General features: G+C 37.6%; 1 protein-coding gene across 34 annotated transcripts in view; it reads left to right on the top strand.

Annotated features, from left to right (window-relative positions):
* The window catches only part of LOC118403268 (microtubule-associated protein 2-like), a 93,619-nt gene that overhangs the window by 17,907 nt on the left and 52,496 nt on the right, over nucleotides 1–23,216 (top strand). For all 34 annotated transcript variants that reach the window (XR_004829631.1, XM_035801880.1, XM_035801913.1 and 31 more), the window contains exon 2: nucleotides 6,244–6,424. Coding sequence is in view for 33 of the 34 variants with exons in the window: in XM_035801880.1 (XP_035657773.1) it covers nucleotides 6,274–6,424 (151 nt within the window). In the remaining variant the exon portion in view is untranslated. The remainder of the gene's footprint in view (nucleotides 1–6,243; nucleotides 6,425–23,216) is intronic.

Raw genomic sequence — 23,216 nt, 5'->3', positions numbered from 1 at the left:
TCATGTCCAGCTGCGTGACTGTTACCATATTGTTCTACCTGTTTTATGTACGTCTGTATTACGCAGCACAGATTCTATCCTAAAAGCTTTTTCCTTAGCCTAAAACTTACTACTTACTGAGGATTCGTGGAATGGTACAGGAGGCAGTATGCAATCAGACATGACGCCACAGGATCAGATCCATAAAAACCCTACCCACATGATGAGTTCAGAAAGAACTTCGTAATGGGGTCATGAAAAATTCATTTCTAACAGTGCAGGCTGACATCCGCTCCCCTTCTGACTCTGATATAGCAGTGTTATGAGGCATTATTTCCCATTTTATGACATGATGTTAACTACAGAAGTGTCAACGTTATACTTCTTGTTGTATATTTCAATTCTTTTATGACAGGCTTTTGTTTAAAAGTTTTCATACATCTTCATACAATGTAGTTTAGTGAATAGCAATGGTTCACTGATGAATCGCAATAATTAAGAGTCAAACGACTTGGTAAGAATAATCATATCAATAATGTAAATCTTGATGGCAAGAAACTGAAAGGTTTTACACAACGTGAGGTAGAAGCTCCAGTGACGTATGTTCTCCAGGGTTGTATTTTATCAACATTTGTGGAGATTTATTTGTTGAACAATTGCAATTTCAACAGTCAATAACCCATTTGAAGATGTACAACACTTCATCCAATTTTATGGTCATAGCTCATAAGTTTATTTGCTTGATCACATTGTTTTTCTGCCATTCGTTATCACTGTCATATTGTTCTTCATCTTAATGCATTTTGCTTTCAATCTGATTGTGTCTAGACAGTCAAATCTGATCATTTTCATCTTTAGACCTGAAAGAGGATCTCCTAATATGGTGTTGCATAATTGATGAGTTTACCATGGGGTGGGAGTATCATATTACATCTGTGCAAAGGTGATGTTTGTTGTGATAATTTCATATCAAAGTCATGGATGAAAAAGTAAAAAATCTATCATTCATCATATGTGTTACATGTATGTGAAAATTTTAATATCTTTACGGTCTAAAATAGTGTTCATCATTTGTTACAGAACAAAATTATAATCCCTAAATATGAAAATCCAACAGAAATTAGACTTTGTGTGCTTTGGAAATTCCCACAGGCTGTATATCACTCTTACTTAATTAGTTACATGTTTTCTGTATTTTTTCCAAGAAATGTTGAAATAACATTATGAAATCATAATGATATTATAGACTAACGTTTTCCTGGCAACAAATGAGTTGACGTTTGGGACCCCTGAAATGAACCTTTCTGACTGCCATGTATAATAGATGAGGTTACCATAACTACTAGGCTATCATATGACATGCCTTTCTGAAGATGAAAGTGCATTATTAACTGTTACCACAAGTTTTAACCTTCAATTAGCCAATCCTGTTAACAATGGTTTCATTTTACATTATACTATAGGTTCATTTTTGTACGTTATGTCACTATATGTTCTATGCATTTTTTTCCCTTTTTATAGTAATGCTTTCTTAATAATAAGCAATGTAAGGATATTATTCTCAGTTACCATAGAGATGTTTATGAAATATTTGATACTTGTTTGATTGACAATGAAAATTGTCAAAAACATTGCCATTTTATCTAGGTATATTGAATAGCAGACATGATTTTCATAGGCAGCCAAAATTATGGTCAGTCTATGATGAGTTAGACGAACTGACAAATATGAGTCTACATCTGGTAACTGCCATATGGATGATGAAATATTTACAAAACATTTCAAGAAGGCTCTGGTGCATATCTAGCGTTAACCTTTATCTGTATGCAAAAGCAATTCTGTTTGCCGTTACCGATTTGGGCTTTGTGACATTGATCTGCAACAGCGTAGGCACATGGAAGGATTGAAATATGTAAAACACACACTCAAACCTCTTCAGGGATCTCTGATCAATACAGGTGAATTTGGCATGATGATCGAGTTGGATTCGTTAGTGAACAGGCAGCCCATCCATTCTGACAAGCTGTGCAATATCGTGTGTTAGGAAAGCCTTTTGTTTTCTTAATTTGGTGGGGAGGGGATGTTGGCATTACTTGTTCATGCATACCGGTAACTGCGGTCAAAAATTAATTAATCTCTTATACTTTCTTTGATTTATATCAACTCTCATAATTCAACTAGGTTCCATGATACCACCACAGTTTGAAAACCAGTGTTTTAAAGACCTTCTCAAGATAATCTTATAACACAAATAGTGAATATCTGAACCTCAGGATTGATGGTACGTCCATATGCTTTATCATGTATTTTTTCTTATAATATGCATGTATTATGGTATCTGGTGAAATTATGAGAGTTGATACAAGATGATATATTCAGCTATCTGTCTTGTGCCCTTATGCTATTGTTGCTAAAAACTATTAAGACACATGTATCATAGCAGTTTTTTACTTTGTCACATTAGAAAATATTAAAGGTGTGGTGCTGTGTTAGGATTGAAAAACATTGAGAAAATTGTATAGTTACTTAATACTTGCATAGTATATTCTTCTATACCAACATTACTTTGGAACAGATGTAGTTTGTGTAACACAAACTCTGCTATCCGGGGCTGTAACTGGCCCCTCCCCGCAGAGGAGGCCTGCGGATTTTGGGCGGGCTGCTATAAGCAAGATTTAATCAGGCTAGAACAGATGTATCCTATATCAAAGCTTGACATACATACAGCTTCCTTAATCTCACAGCCTGCAAGGAGCCTATAGCTAAAAATACCAAATGGGCGTAATCTTATGAAGTATACTTTTAACCTTTAACCGGATCTTCTTATTAGATTTCACTGGAGGATGTTGGAAACAAATTCCATTTTCCCCCGTCATCCATTCCATAGGGTACGGAAAATGTCATTGATGGAGCATTTTGTATTCCAACCATAGCTAGCATGGCTGGTAATCAAATAAGTCTCAGGCGTGGTGATCACTAATTGATTCATGTATGCATTTTACTTTACCACTGTCTGTAAGGAAGATGGATAGAAAATGGCATGTGGAATATTCGTTGCATATGAATTCACAAACTGCATTATCTGTGGAGATTGTCATGCATATGATTAAGACAAGCTGGAGCAGTGTGTCTGTATAAGTGTTATTTCAAAAGAGTAGGGGTCCTTCCTGCAGGTGTGAGTGGTTCAAAACCTACATTCCTTTGGCTACACATGGGACCATTGCTGTCGCAATGAGGTCACCTGAGTTAGCATGGAATGGCAGCTGTTCCAGACCCTCATTGCAATCGTATTGAGGTCACCTGAGTTAGCGACAAATGGTAGCCGCTCCAGACCTTTGCGATTTATCCCCGCCTATTGTAGACTCCTCACATGTCAGCCCCTGGCTGCAAAGAGAGAGTAGTTAGCCCACCCAATAACAATAACGATTCCATTACATGAATTTTGATGATTTGGAAGGTACAACAATGTAGGTAAATAATCTTCCATGAAGGACAGAACCAGTTAACTCATTAACTTTGAAATGCTGAGTGGAAGTTAATGGAAAGTCTGCCAAAAAGTCCTTGGAGTGACTCTAAACTATGGTAAGTACCCATATGGAAGGTTGAGGATCTTGTGCGCAGTTTGGAATACAGTATACCTTCAATTCTAAATGAACATTTTAGAATTTAGAATATGGTTTTTTGCATTTTAGAAAATGGTTTTGTTCCGTTCAGAATATGGTTTAGTACAGTTTAGAATATCCCTTTTTATAGTCTCGGATATGGCTTTCTCTATCTAGAATATGGTTGTTTTATATCTTACGTTCAGTCCCAACAGAAGGCCAGTAATGCGTTCAGAAATAGAAAATCACTACTGCATTAACGAGACAAATGGCATGGATTGAATTACCAAATATACCATAGACCATGCAGGCCAAATGGTGAAACCAAGACGGGGCCCATTTTGTGTAATCAATAGCAGTCCATGTGTTGCGGGCTCTAGGTGCTATGGACTTCTCAATGTATTGACCGAAGTGAAATGGGTCACACAGGTAGGGAGAAGCTGTGGGGAATTGAAGTTTTTTTTTTTTAAACAAACATCAGATGGACTAGTTCCTTCATCCATTCAGAAGATATTGTATTGTATTGAAGAGTGGTACATACATTTGTAGGGCAGCAAGTTTCCTTGTTGTTCCGAGTAATGCCATATGTTTTTACAGGGAGGGGTTGCTATCCCGTCCCCTTAAACATGCTCAAGACACCTCCTAAAACACAGGACCCCAATTTTATGTTCCATCTGAAAGATGGGTGAAGCCCCTCCCAGGATTGAACCAATGTCTACCAGTTATACCAAGTAATTAATCCATATGGAGCTCAACTGTGAGGCTGCTACCAGTTGAGCTACAGGGACATCTCTATGTATCGGTTGGTTGGATAAAAGTTAGTCTTGCTGGTAGGATATACAAATTTACAGTGGAAGAAATGCCATAGTATGCCCTCTCTTGTTTTGCTGAAGCATAATATTATCTTTTATGTGTAGAGAACCACCTTTTCAGCACTAAGGAGAGGACTTAAAAAACATTGGCCACTGTAAATAGTGAAAAAAGAATTGTTGCTATTATTTCAGTTAAGATATTGTAAGTGAAATGTAGTTCATGTGTAGGGGGGCCACTTTTCAGCACATAAGTATGGTTGACTACTGTACATGATAAACATAGAATTCTATCACTTAAGATATAACTTTATCATGCGTCGGGTTGGAAAAACATGACTTTTGACAGTTAGATATACAAATGTACAGTACAATAAATTCTATATACCCTCTCTTGCCTTGCTGAAGCATAATAGCATGTTTTATGTATAGGGAACCACCTTTTCAGCACTAAGGACAGGACCTGAAAAGCATTGACCAGTGTAAATAGTGAAAAAAGAATGCTACTATTTCAGATAAGATATTGTACAAGTGAAATGTGGTACATTACAATGTTCAAGTGTAGAGTGACCACTTTTGCAGCACATCAATATGGTTAACTACAGTAATTTCTCAGCACTAGGAACAGATAGAGAATATGGTAAAACACTGTAAATGATAAAAACAAAAACTCATCATGTAAGATATGACATTGTATCTGTGAAGTCTTGGCCAATACCATGTTTTTGTGTAGAGGAACACATTTTCAGCACCAGGGACAGGTTAAGTATAGTAAACAGTATAATTCTATCTTTTGAATATAAAATGTGAAAGTCTCATTTAAATGAATCCAAGTAGCAGTGCAACAAATTTCCCTAATTGTTCCATGTCTATCTCACTGTGCGGAGCAAGGGGCCAGTCCCTGGCCTAAGCACATAGGCAGGCAAGCATCTCACTGATCACAACTTTAAACTAAGGAATATCTGTTATACGGAAACTTACATTGATCTGGTATGACCTACATGCACATACACATTAAAATTGACAAATGCTGGCTCTACCCTAACCATTAGTAAGGACAGCAATCAGCCTCCCTCCCAGGATTAGACCTACATGTGTCAGGCTTATTTTTCTCATATTTGATGGTATGTGGCATGTTAAGAGCATGTAGCTTAATGCACAGAAGCAATTTAGTGTGCTGGTGATATTAGCATAACTTTTTACATGAGCATTGTAAAATGGCTTGTACGTGTCTGCTTACTGAGAGAGAGTAGTTGTACGCGATTTTATGTGAAGTTTTGAAGGAATGTTTAAAATTTTGTATATCTGCAAAGACATCAAATGTGCTTTATAGAAGTGCCTTTAACAAAGTTGACCCATGTTTTATCTATTTCAAGTATTGATATAGGTTTCATCATAGGCTTACCCAGTGGTAAAACACTGCTTTATCCTTTAAAAGCATATTGCCTAAGGAATGGATTTTGGAAGCTTTTCTTAACCAATACATGTCTAAAAGGGCCAATATCGGTTGCAAAGTTCAAATGAGCTGGCAAAATATGGTTCCCATGTGAATGTGATTGTTATGCTTCATTGTTTCATGAAATCATCAGAAGTATATTTCTAGGCATTGATTTAAGATTTGGCCCGTTCTTATGTAAGCAGATTGTATTTCAAAAGGTGTTGCTCTTAGTGAGACTCAACGATTGCTGGTCAATATGTGTTTCCCATCTTCCATAAGATACAGCGTATACAGTGTATTAGGCTGTGCATATCAAGTCAGATTGTCTGACAGGATGAAAAAAAGGTAGAAGAAGAAGAAGAACATGTCAAGTAAATCTAAAAATTGTATTTAATTTTAATTTCTTTATATACAGCTGGTGGCTGGCAGGTGAAAAACATCCAAGATGGCCGACACCTCGCCTGAGCAGCCGCCGACCGAGTTTAACGGTCCGTCAGTGAAAGACAACGGGCTGCCCGACGGGCAACAGACCAATGGAGTCAATGGGATGGGGTCACCTGACCTGGCCGACGCTATGAATCACGTCAACATCAATGGTGAGTTCTAGAAGGCGAGCCTTTGAAAATTGTGCCACAAGGTCAAATGTCTGTTATATTCCAGTGAGTTTTATGGTTTTTGTTCTCCTTTCATCTCAACAGTTATTGGTTGCGGATATGAAAGGATATGAGTATGATGTTTAAACACATACTTGTATGGTCTTTCTTAATGATACTCATACAATGCTGGTTTACATTGAGTTTTACTAAATTGGTTTTGTCCACGTTAACAAAGGTTTTCAACATCTAGATATTTTTTGACAAGTGAGATATTTATTGACTTTTTGCTTTCCTCTATATGTGTTGTATAGTATAGTTGTAGATGTATTTAACAGGTGATGAATTAATGCAATGTTTTTAGGAATCCCTTTTCTCAGGCAAAGTAATTAAAGTGCTTTAGAATCTAGTAAGATAAAACTATTTAAATTCCCTGCGAACCTGAACCTCATGTCAAAGCACAACTACTACATGGTGTGCTTTGACATGAGGTAACAAGCAGCTATAACTGCACTGTAGATCAATATATTTGATCATGCAGGGTCAAAGTTGAATCAGAGATGTTGTTTCATCATGACAAGAATCAGCAAGATGTTTATGGTCAAGCTTTACATTAACAAGACTTTTCTAGTTTGACTCTCCTAACAATTAGGATTTACATTTTTCATATATGATTCTTGTCAAGGAAACATGAAACATGCATTTTTTACCAATTCTAAATATCTTGTTATTTTGCCTCTCATGAGGTAGATGTTTGATAAAAAGATATGAAAGGTATGGGGACATGAATGTATATGTTGGTACATGTGTATTAATGGTGACTGTGTAAGACTTTCAGTTGTACAAGCCTTCATGTAAAGTACTGAAATGAACACAAACTTGTCAAAATTATATGTCTGTATACTTTTGAAGTCACTAACGTCTTGTACATACAGTATACATATTCCTTCTTCCATATGGTTATAATATTGATAATTACTGATGATCCCAGGATTTCTGTGCGGGAAAGTAAGTCGCATACTTTTAGAATCACTTGTACATGCTTCCTGCCATGGTTATCATTACTGATGAGCCGAGGAATATTGTGTGTTAAAGTAAGTTGCTGGCTTGAAGCCATGTTGAACTTCTTGGTTCAGTACAATTACAGCAGAAAACCATTCCAAGCTATAACAAGTTGACCTTCTTTCACTGTAATGGCACTTTCCCTGCAGGAGATAGGGTCTCACTGATGTCAACAACGTCGCAGCTTAGCTAATGTCTTCTCCCTCCTCGCCTCAAGCAGAAAATTGGATCGGCACGAATCAATGAACTTGACTCTGACCTTTTGGGATTGCTTGGTCAAGATTACAGCGATTTTTAGGACAGAAGAATGGATGGTCGATAGTGTTTTACTGTTACTCATTATCGCCAGGCTTATAGTGTTGGGATCTCAAAGCTCATGTTGTCATTGGGTTTAATCAACATTATTGTCCTGGTCGATTGCATGCATCCTTATGGCTTTTAATTGTCTTACGCTTCAATGTGTACACATAGGGTTAGCCAGAGTAGAATAATTTGCGCAAGAGTTGTTAAGAGTAATGCAGACTCAATGCTTCGTTTTCTAGACCAGTGAAAGCAGTCAAAGGAAAAGCATGGTGTGCAGGGGTGTGTGGGCAATGTGATTTTTGCAGGTCTCCTTAAAATGAAGCATTCATTATTATAGCTTAAGGACTGAACTGCTTAATAAGTGTGTGTGTGTGTGTGTGTGTGAGTGTGTGTGTAAGTGTGTGTGTGTAAGTGTGTTTGTGTGTGTGTGTGTGTGTGTGTGTGTGTGTGTGTGTGTGATTGCTGTCTTCAGCTTTAACTTTTTTTATTCCCACTAGTTTTGTAGCCAACTTTGTTGATTTTCATCATTTAATCTGTCAGTTTTCATGTGAGCTTAGAAAAATACATTTTCATCAATTTCATGTCACAAGGTAAGGTTTTTCTGACAGACAGACTAGTATTCTATTCCAACAAGCAAAGTTCCATTCGGGATGGATGGAAGAGTCCTGTAGACAGCCATGCTGTCCATCTGTATGTGTATATTTATGTATATTTTACTCTATGTTATACAGGTATAGCAAGATATATTTCCTCAGATTGGTAGTGAAATTTACATGAGGGCATTAGGTTCTGCAATCCAGCTTGCAGTTCAATATTGGAGGTGGTTCATTGACACTGATATTTTCAGATTGCCATGAAATTCCTGGAGCTTATACCATAATTGGAGAAGATTATGGCATCAGAAAGTTCGATCAGTCAGTAACACCAAAGGGACCTTAAGCCATAACAAATTTGTATTGATCCTCTGCGAATGATTGCTGTATATTGTGTAAGGATGTGCAGTAGCTGGAAAAAAAGCTAGGTCACTGAGACTGTATTCTAAGGGATGTTCCTGTAGCTCAAATGGCAGCAGCTCCTGGATTCAATAACATGTAGTTGGTAACTAGGAGACCCCAGTTCAAATCCTGGGAAGGGTGTCTCACTTGCGGCTGTACCTGTTTTTCAGCAAGGATGTAAAATGGGGTCCAATTTCAAGAAGGTGCCTCACACACATTAAAGGGGAAGGGCTAGCAAACCCTCCTTGTAAAAATGTATCCTGCTACTAAAACAAGGAAACTTGGCACTTCAAGGGAAACAACTGAGATGTCCCTGTACAGGGATGTCCACAATATTTAATCGCTACATTTTGTACATTACTATGTACATGAGGTACATTTTGTTTATGGAAATGAGATACATGTACATTTTGCATACTATGCAAATGTACAACATGTAGCACTTCAAACTTACAAAATGGTCTGGAAAGTATACTTGTTTTGCAAATGCTTCCCTCCTGTATTCTCAACGACATGCTCAACTTAGTGTGAGTTCAAATTGCAAGGGCAACTGAAAATTGCAATAAACTGAAGTGGCAACATCAATTGTTCCGTGAACAATATCTATATTGGCGTCATGCCTTAGTCAAACATAGTTTCTCAAAACCTATCGACTGCAGAGGTGATCTTTGACATTTATGCCCCACCAAGTGTGATTCAAATTATCTCGTTATGCAAAATTAACGAAGTGTGTTTTCTAGATTATCAGTGATACTAGCAAACATATATAGAAGTGCTTCATACTTTCAAAATTGTGCAGTGGAACTACACATTATAAACCGTATTTTACTCTGTTCCATTTCCATCACAACCATTTTGATCTGCAAGGGCATTTCCTTGATTTACGGCTCTGCAAAGCTTCTATTCTATTGACTATTCTACCCTACATGTGGCAGCCATTTTGATTCCTCCCCATGCACCTCAAATGACTGATTGAAAAATTTCCATGAAGTCATGCCGTGACCTCCAGAGGTCGTTGTCTGTACCCTTCTAGTGTACTTATGGGAAAAAGCCCGTCTGGTGCAGAATAAAACACCATTCCGTCAGATTATAGATGGTAATGCGCCCGATGCATTTGGGTTATAGAATTTGCTGTCCCGTGTATTTCACGAGCAGTGGGGAAGTAGGATGATCGCTTGAAGGTACAAATTAATACATTTGTTATGTGTTGAGGGCACTAAACCTTTAATTTCCCTGGCGATAAACATAAAAGGAAGCAAAAATGCCCCGGGTACAACCAGAAATGCTCCCATATGTTACAGTCCTATTCTTAACACTGGTCCTGCCCTTGGTGCTGAAAATATGTTATTTATTCATTGAGGCATTTAAAACACTGGAAATCTATTAAATTTGTAAGCTTATCTTTAAAATATGGACCTTAAACTTAGATATGTGATAGTACCTTTTAAAAGGTTTATTTTACAAAGTATGGTATATGATCAAATTTTGCCTTTCTTTCAGTTGACTCCATCAACTTATACATGTAGAATAGAGGCAAGACATTCATTTGGGAGATCTGTTTCCTAGACGTTTCAAGACATTGCCTTTTAGCTAGGATCAATGCATCCATTTCAAAGACTTCTTTTTCAAACGTCATACGTGCCTTAGCTTGAAAAAGAGGGGTAAACGTTTTATTTTTGTTGGGGGGGATGTATCAAGTTACTGGCAACTTGCATTGCACTAGCTGGATTGGCAAATATATCAACATCATGTGACCAGACTTACTGATGACTACCAGAAGAAGAGAACCTTTGGACAGACTGCCCTTCTGGCTAGTAGCATTGCACTGAGCTAGTGCATGAGTGATCATCTATTACACTTACCTGATTCCTTCAACACCTTCCTGAGACCCCTGTGAAAAGCCTAGATCACGAGAATCAATACTAAAAGATTGGGTGATCATTTGCTTTTCTTGACCAGGCTATATACTTTATCTTTATTTAGATTCTAACCTAACAGCTCTTATTTTACTGACATCATCTTAAGAGAGATATTCATTAGTCAAATTTTATTGTTAAGATTATATCAATATTTGTCAGTAAATAACCTGCAAGTAAGAATTTCTACATGTACATCCCTCGTGCACCTCTGTAGTGTACCCAAAATTCTTGAATAAGGATTTACATCATTCTGTTGATAGTTTCTGTGCAACATTCACTTTCAATGTGATATACTCACAGCACGAAAACAACTTTTTAAGCAAAGTTTTAGAGATACGTATAAAGCCCTTAAAGGCGGAGAAATATTTCAGCAGATTTTAAGATCTATCAAAGGCATCGGAAACATACATTTGGTATTTACGGAAGATTTCAGCGTTTGTAAATCTAACTTAATCTGTTGTGTTTCTTTATGTGAATTTTACATGTATTTTAGTATGCCGAAAAGTCAACTTAAATGTCTCAAAAATATTTTCTGTCAAAACGGACAAATACCGTTTCTCTAGATCTGTCACAAAATACATGTTAACCGGCTATGTCAAATGTAATAAGCCTTTGTCTGGTGTTAGATAAAACATTGCGTCATCTGTTTTATAACAGTGGCAAGATTTACAGTCAAAACTGAAAATTATTGCGCTTTCTGGTACAAAATGTTATGTTTATACCTCAGCAAATACAAATACAATACAATACAAAGTCAAATACAATAATCTTCTGTGTTTTTTAGCTATTCCGAAAACATTTGACGTATTCAAACTTTCTGTGCGCAAGGTTTAATTCGAACAGGGGAGAACCTCTCACGGTTAGCTTATATGCGCTATTTTACGTTATATAAAATGTTGCGTATACCATGGTCAATATTGACCGAAGGATTTCGAACCGTCATTTACGCAAAGAAGGGAAGACCTCCCCCGTTAATATATTTGCCAAGACGTATATGAAATGTTGCGTATTTCATTTGAACATACGACATGTTTATTCTTTGAATCCGCGCAGTTTAAGCGAACTAGGGGAGACCTCCTCCGTTTAGCTTATATGTTGCCAAAACGTATATGAAATGTTGCGTATTTGTATATGAAATGTTGCGTATTTGTTTTGAACATACGACATGTTTAATCTTTGAATCCGCGCAGTTTAAGCGAACTAGGGGAGACCTCCCCCGTTTAGCTTATATGCTGCCAAAACGTATATGAAATGTTGCGTATTTCTGTAAAACATACAACAAGTTTAATCTTTGAATCCTCGCAGTTTAAGCGAACTTCGGGAGACCACCCCCGTTTAGCTTAAATGTTGTCAAGACGTATATGAAATGTTGTGTATTTCTAAAACATACAACAAGTTTACTCTTTGAATCCGCGCAGTTTAAGCGAACTAGGGGAGACCTCCCCCGTTTAGATTATATATTGTCAAGACGTATATGAAATGTTGCGTATTTCTGTAAAACATACAACAAGTTTAATCTTTGAATCCGCGCAGTTTAAGCGAACTAGGGGAGACCTCCCCCGTTTAGCTTAAATGTTGTCAAGACGTATAGGAAATGTTGCGTATTTCTGTTGAACATACGACATGTTTAATCTTTGAATCCGCGCAGTTTAAGCGAACTAGGGGAGACCTCCCCCGTTTAGCTTATATGTTGCCAAAACGTATATGAAATGTTGCGTATTTCTCTAAAACATACGACATGTTTAATCTTTGAATCGCGCAGTTTAAGCGAACTAGGGGAGACCTCCCCCGTTTAGCTTAAATGTTGTCAAGACGTATAGGAAATGTTGCGTATTTCTGTTGAACATACGACATGTTTAATCTTTGAATCCGCGCAGTTTAAGCGAACTAGGGGAGACCTCCCCCGTTTAGCTTATATGTTGCCAAAACGTATATGAAATGTTGCGTATTTCTCTAAAACATACGACATGTTTAATCTTTGAATCGCGCAGTTTAAGCGAACTAGGGGAGACCTCCCCCGTTTAGCTTATATGTTGCCAAAACGTATATGAAATGTTGCGTATTTCTCTAAAACATACGACATGTTTAATCTTTGAATCGCGCAGTTTAAGCGAACTAGGGGAGACCTCCCTTGTTTAGCTTATATGTTGCCAAGACGTATATGAAATGTTGCGTATTTCTGTTGAACATACGACATGCTTAATCTTTGAATCCGCGCAGTTTAAGCGAACTAGGGGAGACCTCCCCCGTTTACCTTATATGTTGCCAAGACGTATATGAAATGTTGCGTATTTCTGTTGAACATACGACATGTTTAATCTTTGAATCCGCGTAGCTTAAGCAAACTTGGGGGCACTACCCCCGTTTTATCTATTAGCTAATACCGTCTCAAAGATTTTTTGAAACGTTGCCTTTTTCTGCTGAACATACGGCATGTTTGAAGCGCAGTTTCTGCGAACAGGAGGAGACCCTTTCCTTTTTATTTTATACCGCATATATGTTCTGAAATTCCAGGGTGAGGCCGCCTGTTTTCTTTGTGGCAAGTTGACACTCGAGCTAAGAGACGGTAGAAATCCCGACTACTGCTATGAATATCTCCGCGACTCAACCTCTGCTTGAAGAATAAGGATGTAGTAGGTATAGCGTTTTGTGCAGTGAGATGTGTTTTCTCTATAAAACGGCAAGCAGTTCTTACTACAGGTAAATGTACGAAATATGTTTATTTCTTTATCTACAAGCAAGCGTCGAGAAAGAACAGTTTGTGCACACAGGCGGTGTCTTCTCGTGTTGCTCGTGTTTGTTTGGGTTGATTATGGTGATTTGCGTGGGCAGGCAAGATGTAAATTTATTCAGCGTTATTTCGTACTCGCCATGGGGCGCACACCTCCGTCCGTCCAAGGAGGTTGAACTTCCTTGGTCCGTCTGTGGCACAGCTGTGTCATGTGATAGGATGTATCCAATGGCAGAAAAGAGTGGGGGGTTCAAATTTACCGTCCATACGTACGACAAGGAGCGGTTATTTTCCAGGCGTTCATTTTTGAAGAGAAGTATTGAAGAAAGTTTGGGCCTGTTCTAGCCTTCAAGTTGTGGCCGCGACACCGCTTTTACCGCCTAGGACCCCCGGTGACGGAATTTGACTCAAAGATACGAGGTGGCTATCATTCTGTAAAAGCTGTTGTTGTTGGAAATCGACACAGAATAATGGAAATCACGGCCCTTGTACCATCCGGATTAATAGAAGCCGACACTGCAAGCTGAACATGTTTCGCTTTCACAGAATCCAGGACCATCCAACAGCACGAGTCATATCGGCCACTACTCTAGATCTTACCGGATTCTTATTCCTGTGGTGACCAGATGGAACTGTAGTTACGTGTGTGCTCTTTTTAACTTACGCCGAGACGCTTCACCCGACACTGGAAATGGGACTGTGGACTGCTGCACGGAATTGCGCAACCGTTGTGATTGTTTCAACTGCCGACTACATCAGAATGAAAGGCCACAAATACCTAGTAGGCTGTAGGTTTTTTTTTACTTTTCCATGTAATATTTTCTCGTAATTCAATAAAATTTCAAAGTTTCATCCATTGTATTTTCTTGCTTTGAAATGTGCTAATGATTATTTTCCTAAAATGGCACTTATCCACACCTTATAATCAACTTAATGCACACGTATATGAGACGTACAGAGGGAACTTTAAACATGTCTTAAGGGTGTTTTAGTACGTATTTATGACAACTTTAAGCTGCTAAAAAGAAAAACATAGACACATTAAATCCTCTTAATTCACACGTATATGAGACGTAAATAGGCTTTAGATCAAATAAACGTGAAGTTTAAACATGTCTTAAGGGCGTTTTAATAGATATTTATGGCGAATTTAAGCTACTGAAAAGGCACCTAAACACGTTATAATCCTCTTAATGCACACGTATATGAGACGTAAATAGGCTTTAGATCAAATAAACGCGAAGTTTAAACATGTCTTAAGGGCGTTTTAATAGATATTTATGGCGAATTTAAGCTACTGAAAAGGCACCTAAACACGTTATAATCCTCTTAATGCACACGTATATGAGACGTAAATAGGCTTTAGATCAAATAAACGTGAAGTTTAAACATGTCTTAAGGGCGTTTTAATAAGTATTTATGGCAAATTTAAGCTGCTGAAAAGGCACCTAAACACACGTTATCATCCACTTAATGCACACGTATATTAGACGTAAATAGGCTTTAGATCAAATATACGTGAATTTTAAACATGTCTTAAGGGCATTTTAATAGATATTTATGGCAACTTTAAACTGCTGAAAAGGCACCTAAACACACGTTATAATCCTCTAAATGCACACGTATATGAGACGTAAAGAGGCTTAAGATCAAATAAACGTGAAGTTTAAACATGTCTTAAGGGCGTTTTAATAAGTATTTATGACAACTTTAAGCTGCTGAAAAGGCACTAAAACACACGTTATAATCCGCTTAATGCAATTGTATATGAGACGTAAAGAGGCTTTAGATCAAATAAACGTGAACTTTAAACAAGTTTTAAGGGGGTTTTAAAAATCATTTACGACATCTTTAAGCTGCTGAAAGACAACGGGAAAACCGGAAAATAAGGACTAACACGGACCTACAGAAAGACCACTTAAAGGCAATATTTACGTACTCGTATAAGTGGTGTATAGAGCCGTAAAGGAGGAAAATACGTCAACATTACGCATGGTTTCAGCATCCTTAAATACCGTTTTTCGTGCCGTGACTGTTATTTAGGAAGCATTAACTGGTTTCATATGCCACTAGTTCTTACTCTATATGTCAGTCACAATGTTCAAAGTAAGTGGACATAAAGTAGACATGCATAGAACTTCGTATGGAATTTTTTTGGCTGTGGGTATCATTTGCTGATAAAAATACTGCAGATTTTGCAATGGGGGAGCCTTAGTCAGACATTATAGTAACTCACCCTCTTCTCTTTATGGCTTTATAGTCCACTAGCAGAATTGAATCTATTTTGGTTTCCATCTGAGGATTTTTGCAGCTGCTGGATATGGTGGTAGGTTTACATGAGATGCATTATGTTTAGAAGAAAAAAAAATAATTTAAATGATTTAACCATAATTCAAAGATAGGTATGGATGTATTTCAACCTATTGTAATATTATGTCATAGTAGCATTATTAAAATTCAATAGCTGCCATCTTTAGTTGTAATATGACAAAAGAAAGACGAACATCTGGTAAGACTAAGGTCCACTTCTTAAGAGGTTTTCCCAGACATTATGGGCAATCCACATGTCATATTTTGTTATGGGTCAGATTTCCCCATTACAGTCCTGGAGCCTTACATTTGGCTTCTCTCCAACCAAATAGTCCATGAAGTGTCCTGAGTTACATTGTATGACAGACAAATGACAGTGGAGCCAACAGAATACTAAGTACAATACATTAGGTATTGCTGGCAAAACAGTCCTGGCATAATGAAATATTAATGCGTATTTGTTAGCACTAGTTAACATTTATCCAAATGGGAACCTTTATCCATTCTTTTTAAAAAAGTATTTAGGGATGTCAAACCCACAGACAGACAAGTTGTTTTAAACTGCAGATATTGCAACTTAAAACCAACATCCGTTGAGTAGATATCCCAAATTATCATTCTGAAAACAACGAATATAGGTTATAACCTCACTGACAAATTTAAAGGTGTACTAGCATTATATGATGATCAGTATTCATTAAAAAATTGGTTATGGACAAATATCTGATGTTCAACTCATGAAGCATAAAAGAAATATCACAGACTACTTAAAAATGTATTGATATTCTTGCTTGTTGTCATTATAGGCAAGGATTGTATCCTTCCATATTGGAATTCAAAGATAATTATGAACCTATCCTTCCATATTGGAATTCAAAGAGGACTATGAAGTGAAGGAAAAGTGAACATTGATATGTATGACGCATGTGGGTTATGGTTACAATCTTTCCAACGATTGAGGGCAGGAATTTGACTTGAACCTAGCCACCCTCGGTTCAACAAGGCACCTGTTTAAGGTCAACTGTCTCGCACAGTTTCCAGATTTCTATCGCAAAATGATCCCATTATAAGTCGGTCATAGATCTAAACTAGCACATCATGCGACATTTCCTCAGAAAATTGTTTTGTAGGGCCTCCTAAGGGTTTTCCCTAGTTCTCTACATACCAGCCCTCTCTTTTACTAGACTGATAACTGGCTTGAAGATCTTGAACAGAGTTCTAAGTATACCAGTAGTAAATTTGTTAACATTGTTTAATTGCTTCCATGTGGCTTTTGACATTGCTTGTATTCTTGGGAACATTTCCTTCTTTTATAAAAAAAATTGATTATCTTTGGCTAAATGAAATTTCTAAAGCAGCCAACTCTCAAAACTGACTTGACTCAAGTTCGTAGTCTTGAAGTAGCCAAATATCATTATTCAAACAAGCAGCTCAGACAGTGTGGCCATTATGAGAATTTAGACTATGTAATTTAGTTTTCTTTAATCTTAACTTAAACTATACTTAAGGGGCTTGCTTTTATTGCTTATGGTTGGCACTATTGAATGTTGCTTGAAATTAGTTCTTGGACAACGATTATTGGGTATCATGGTGTTTGCTCCAATTGTGCCACGAGGCAATCTCAGTGTGAGACAGTCATAGACACATAAAACGCATGAATGTATTGGACCACATATTGTTCTTCTCCTTCTTTCTGAACATTAACGTTACATCCAACTGAATGTTCGAGAGCATTAAATGTATTATTCATGTTCTATCAGAAATATTGCAATACTTCCAAATTAATGGGAAACCCAACATTCAACCACTATATTGCATGTTACCTACCAATATAGATAAACTTAAATGGTGTCACTATTTCGTTTGTTGCAATGGTTTTAGTGCCCAATATTCCAATAATGCTATAATAGTATAAAAGAAAACTTGACAATTATGTACAGTATGAAAACGCCAAACTCTCTTCTCTATAAAAGTTCTATATCAGGCCTAGTAAAGAAATGTTGTTTCCTGTCTCCTTACCTACCCTAGAAAAACCTGGCGACCTGCTTGTTTTTGGGTGGAAAGTGGTATCACAAAGTTTCCAGAATTTTCATTCAGCCTGCTTCCTATTGAAGTAAAAACACTGCTTGTCATATCTAATGAAGGATATATGTGTCCATTATGCACAACATTAAAGTTTGACTTTGAAAGACAAGTGTCTTCATGCATTTCAGTTTACTTTGTTCAACTGCATGTTAAAATATGTCACACTAGAGTTTGGGACAACCTAAAAAAAGTACAAGAAAAAAAAAGATAATCCATACCTACCAGTCCTAATTTTTTTCAGGACTGAAACAGGAAACACAATATTTTTTATCCTATGCCTCATTTTAATGCTTTGGTTCAGCTCACTTCCATGTGCAGATGAATATATCCCCCAATCATTTTTACTGTGTCAGCCAGATGGCCAGACTGTAGGAATCCATCCGTTCCAGGCCAAGATCATTGTTATTCATAGACCGTTACGTTCTGGAAGGTTCTGCGACTCGCAGACCCTACAGGAAGCCACGGGGAACGTAACAAATACCGTCATTACTCAAGAGCGCCATATTTTAGCCAACTCTCCGTCAGATAACGTAGGACTCAACAATACGGAATTGCCATAGCCGCTTGCTATTGACACCTTCGGTTATATGTTACCCTTGAGTAACTCGGGGCGTTCAGCTGAGGGTGATCAGACTTGCAAATATTGATGGGATTTGTATGGGGTGACTTGCTCTTTTATAGGTGGGTGAGTTGTGAATAGCTATAAAAGATGGTAGATTTACACATTATACTGCAGAGGAGACATGCATTTTGATAGAGAGGGGGAAAAATGGATTTGTACATTTGGCTCACCTGAAAGTTTGGTTTCTGCAAGAGCTGTTTTATGGAATTTGTTATCCTTACATTTTCGAATTCCCTGATGTCTTAGGTTTTACTTGAATGTAGATAAAGTAGTTTTACTTTTAATGACAATAAATCAAGTCTAAGACTAAGATCATTGATTTTTAGACAAGTCCATATGCCTTGACCTGGTGTGCTTGACTGGTTTTGAATTGATGGTGCTTGGCAAGTTGTCCTTCCTCATGTTTCAGTTTGGAAAAAATATTTTTCAGTAGATGAAATTATTGCAGTGGTTTTTGATGGAGTAAAATTTGTATCACCTATTGGGATTGCAGTCTTTTGCCAAAATTATTGTTATGATAGTTTTTCCCCAGTATTGTAAAATCATAAGATACGAAAGTCACGAAAGCTCTATTTTGTCTAACCCTCCATGACTTTGCATGATGATGTTAGATCAAACCATCTACTCTATATTCTAGTGGCAAACAGTATGAATGATGTGGTCCCGTGACAGGTTGTTTTTGCAATGCGCATCTTCTCGGGAGCACAAATGTAGGTCATTTTACTGATTGCACATACATAACTACAACGCATTTGCTGATATTCAGCACATATGTTGGAATAATAATAGCTTGTAGTTCCCAGTTTTTGAGGTTTAAAATGTTCTGAGTGCCCCATTTGGCTTCACCTACTGCAAGCTGCTTGTCACAGTGCTCTCTTACACTACTCTACTCCATGTAATTGAATTGCTGGTGTGCTAAGCCCTCTGCGAGCTACCGATGGAAGAGATTTTCACTGCTGCATTTTGGGGTCAACAAATGAGTTCAGTCTGATTGCTGCCACTTGTCTGAGTACGGAGTTTGTCGTCTGCGAGTTGTGGCCGTGGGGGAACCCCGAAAACCTCTTTGGCCCACTTCTGCTGTCGGTAGGTCACCTTTTTATTGGAAACATACTGCACGGTGCGTAAGGCATTCTCTTTTCTGTTTATGTTCCCGATATTGCTCTTATCTGTGATTTACACGTTGCTGGTGGGACGAAGTAATGTAAGTAGTCTTATCTTTTGACTGATTATGTCTGGTTGGAGTGTAACGTTGTGACCAACGTTGAGAGAACTGCGCAGTAGACTTCCCACATTTTGAGTGTAGACAGCTAGCCTACTCCATCATCTTCCAGTTAGCGTTCCCATCAAGCCCCACCTTCATATCCACAGGAGTATTCCCGTCTTGTGGCGACACATTCCGTCATATCGTAATTTGGAAGCTTGGATTCCGTCGGTAAGTAGGTTACATATCATTTAACGTGATTTCTGTCTGAATGGGCGTGTTATTAAAGGGTACACCTTTACTGTCTACCGGTCCTCATTATATTGCCATTTTTGTCCATAATTTTTCTCGGATGATTCCGTGGGTAAATTGACATCCTTCCTGGTGTTTGGCTAGTTTATGAAGCGTTCAAATTCAATCAAATTGACAAAGGCCTTAACTGCAATGCTTTTGTGTGGGAAGCTTTGATAGTTTTTGTGCTTGGCAAATGTTCCAGTTAGTACCATATTCTTGCCTACACTGTCTGGCCCTCATGCAAATGAGCAGCCATCTTGGAAACCAATTACTTGACGGCTGATGTCATGTTTTTGCCAGTCTCTTGCTGCCGTGGTGGTCTATAACATGTGAAAATGGACTTGTTTCAGAAACAACATAATTACAGTTCCATGGCAGATGATTTTACTTGTATTGTGTACCATGTTTATTGATGTTATATAATATAACATTATTTAAATCCCATGAAAAATATTTCATTAAATTTCGGCAATCACTGTCACAAGGGATGTCCCTAAGAGAGTCCAAAGCAGGTTTGAAGCCTTGCAAACTTAATTACATGGCATTGATAGTATCTCTAGCTCAATCTTCGTACTGCAAACTTCTGACAAAATGATTTATTATTTTTTAGATTGGTACTAAACTTGCTCTTTTTTCATGGAATATTGGTGTCACTTAATGAATTTTACCATGCACTTTTAAAGTGCACTGTTTTTACAACAGGTTTCATTGTCATGGTCTCAGGGCACAATCTGCAGAAGCAATATATTTTTATGGAATCATGTCAGGGTAACCGGTAACAAATGGTACAGCCGGTTTGCATCTGTTTTGCAATGATAAAATCCCACATTTTCCTCTGTCATGTCTACCTTTTCACATTTGGTTTTCTCTTTCAAATTACCAGGGATGGTAAGTTCCTTAATATGCAGTAATATTATGATAAAACACTGGTCATTTTATTCTTGCAAAGACACAAGCCATTTGGAAATTCAAGCAAAATTGCTGTTCTACCTTCTTTGAGATATCAGGTTGTAGCTCTTGACATACTGAGTATGATGATATGAAAATTATTATTGTACAACGTTCACAACTTAAGATATCATTGATGAAATATGCAAGGAGACCGCGGTCTTTTTAGAGCATCCCGATATCTTCTTGGGCCGCCCGTTGGAGAGAAATTGGAACACCGACGGGGTAAACTTACTCGGGCCGTCGGTCTAAACTCCCAACCCTACGGACAAAAGCCTAAAAAATCATGAAACCCGTCGGTTTCTTTGTGTCCCGAGGGCCGAGAATTTGTCTCCTCACACCTCTCAGAGGGGTATAAGGGAGAGGTGTGAAAGGCGTGAATTGAACAATAATACAACCCTCGGTCATGAAACGAACCCGACGGGCTCATATCATAACTGACGGTTTTTCAGTTAGAATGGGTTTGAGTTGATAATAAGCAAAATTCAAACCCCTCAGACTGTTGCCAGAGTGCAACAGTCATCGCTAGTATTCTGAGAATGGTCACCACTTCTCTCATCCTGAAGCAGCCCAAATTTGTCCAATAGTCAAATGTTGCACTGTGACAACACCTAAATAAACATTCTTTATTGTAACCATAAAAATACAAATCTGATATGCACTGGTATCTTCCTCACAAACTGAACATAATCCAAACTTTTTTGGATGTGAATAGTTTGTCTCCTAAAATTATCAAGTACTTATCAGTAGTAATATAAGGTGTGAAGGGACTTTTGTTTTCTACAAGGATGCAAACAATGAACTGCTGGGAGCTACAATCATTATGATTATCTAAGCTTTGGGTTTTTTTTTTTACTTCTTTTCTGGAAGCAGTGGAAGACAAAGTGTCCCACTTTTTTTAATAATGTGAGTGGGTTATGTGATGTTAACAGGCCTAGGGTTATAGTTTTGTTTTCGTCTTTAAACGTTGCTGCCATTTCTCAATTTCAAGGGGGTGGGTGCTAATTCTGAGTTTACACATTGCTGATCCTACCTCCTGTTTATCAAGTAACGTTATATAATTTTCCATTGAGTATCCACTATCCCTTCTTTAGTTTGTTGGAAAATCTTAACTTACCATTATCTTTAGACAGTGTATGAAAAAAATGTCTGGATATATACATCTTCCAGTCTTTTTCTTAACAATTGACATATAAGGTACATGTACCTGAGAGAGTGCTCCCAAATAATAGAAGTTTATTTGCAAGTTCATGCCTGAGGGCTAATTGCAAGTACATGGTATAAACATACTATTAGGATATATGTATATACAAGTGACAATGAACAGATAAACAATACTCTACTCTAATTAATACTAGTGTTGACTTCTTTTTTGGAAACAGGGAGACGAAAAGCCCTTTTCTACAGTTTCTGGGTTCTGTGATTTCAAGAGATTGAATAATCAACAACTACTGTCAGGTAACTTCTTTTTTTGGAGGCAAAGAAAGACAAAGAGTCCCGCTTTTTCTATAATTTGTGCTCAGAGCTGTTGGTGTGCACATGGTCAGTTTGGCAGCGCTTGAACCCTACTAATATTCAGATTTGCGAATAATTGTCATCATGTCAACACAAAAGCAGCTTGAATTTGTCTTACCAAGGAGGTTAAAGAATCACTCTTTCTTTAACCTCCTTGGTCTTACATCCGGGTACATGGGGTCATAGTTGGCAGCGTCATGTGTGAAAGTGGAAGTTTTTTACTTTCAATGTATGGCTTCCATGAACTTTACCCACAAAACTGTCTGGATTTCACCTTTGTGATAGTGAAACAAAATTGAATCATGATATAAGTATTAAACCGTTGTAGATTCTATTCTGACTGATGATCTGTTCTCAAATCTTGAACTTTTTCTTTAAATTGCACTTCATATTTCAATCCTGGATTACTGTTGAAATACTTGATATGCTTTTGTTTACACTATACTTCAAACTATAGCCTTTGGTTCAAGGGTGGGAACATTAGCTCCATTTATGAGATATTCACCATTTGAGAATTGAAGTTGAGACTCAAAGGATTACACTGCTGTCTGTGACTCCACGGGTGAGCCTTGCGTCATCCAAGTCTGGCTGCAAAAATGCCTGTTTGTACTACCAGAAAGTATGCAAATAGCTATGCCCACGAATAACAATTGGGAGCCAAGAGTCATAAAAGACAATGGTTCTTTTACCAGGTGTCATTGTTGGTCAGGCGTATTCAGTATTTCAATTCCTGTTGCACACTTTGAAAAACACCTTGAAAGAACTAGGAAAAAAACTGGGATATCAGAAAAAAAAGTAGTGTTTTCTCTG

Source organism: Branchiostoma floridae, chromosome 16 (genome assembly GCF_000003815.2).
Source record: "Branchiostoma floridae strain S238N-H82 chromosome 16, Bfl_VNyyK, whole genome shotgun sequence".
Taxonomy (NCBI): Eukaryota; Metazoa; Chordata; class Leptocardii; order Amphioxiformes; family Branchiostomatidae; genus Branchiostoma; species Branchiostoma floridae.
The sequence above is the reverse complement of the archived record's forward strand: the minus strand, read 5'-3'. Positions and strand labels throughout refer to the sequence as shown.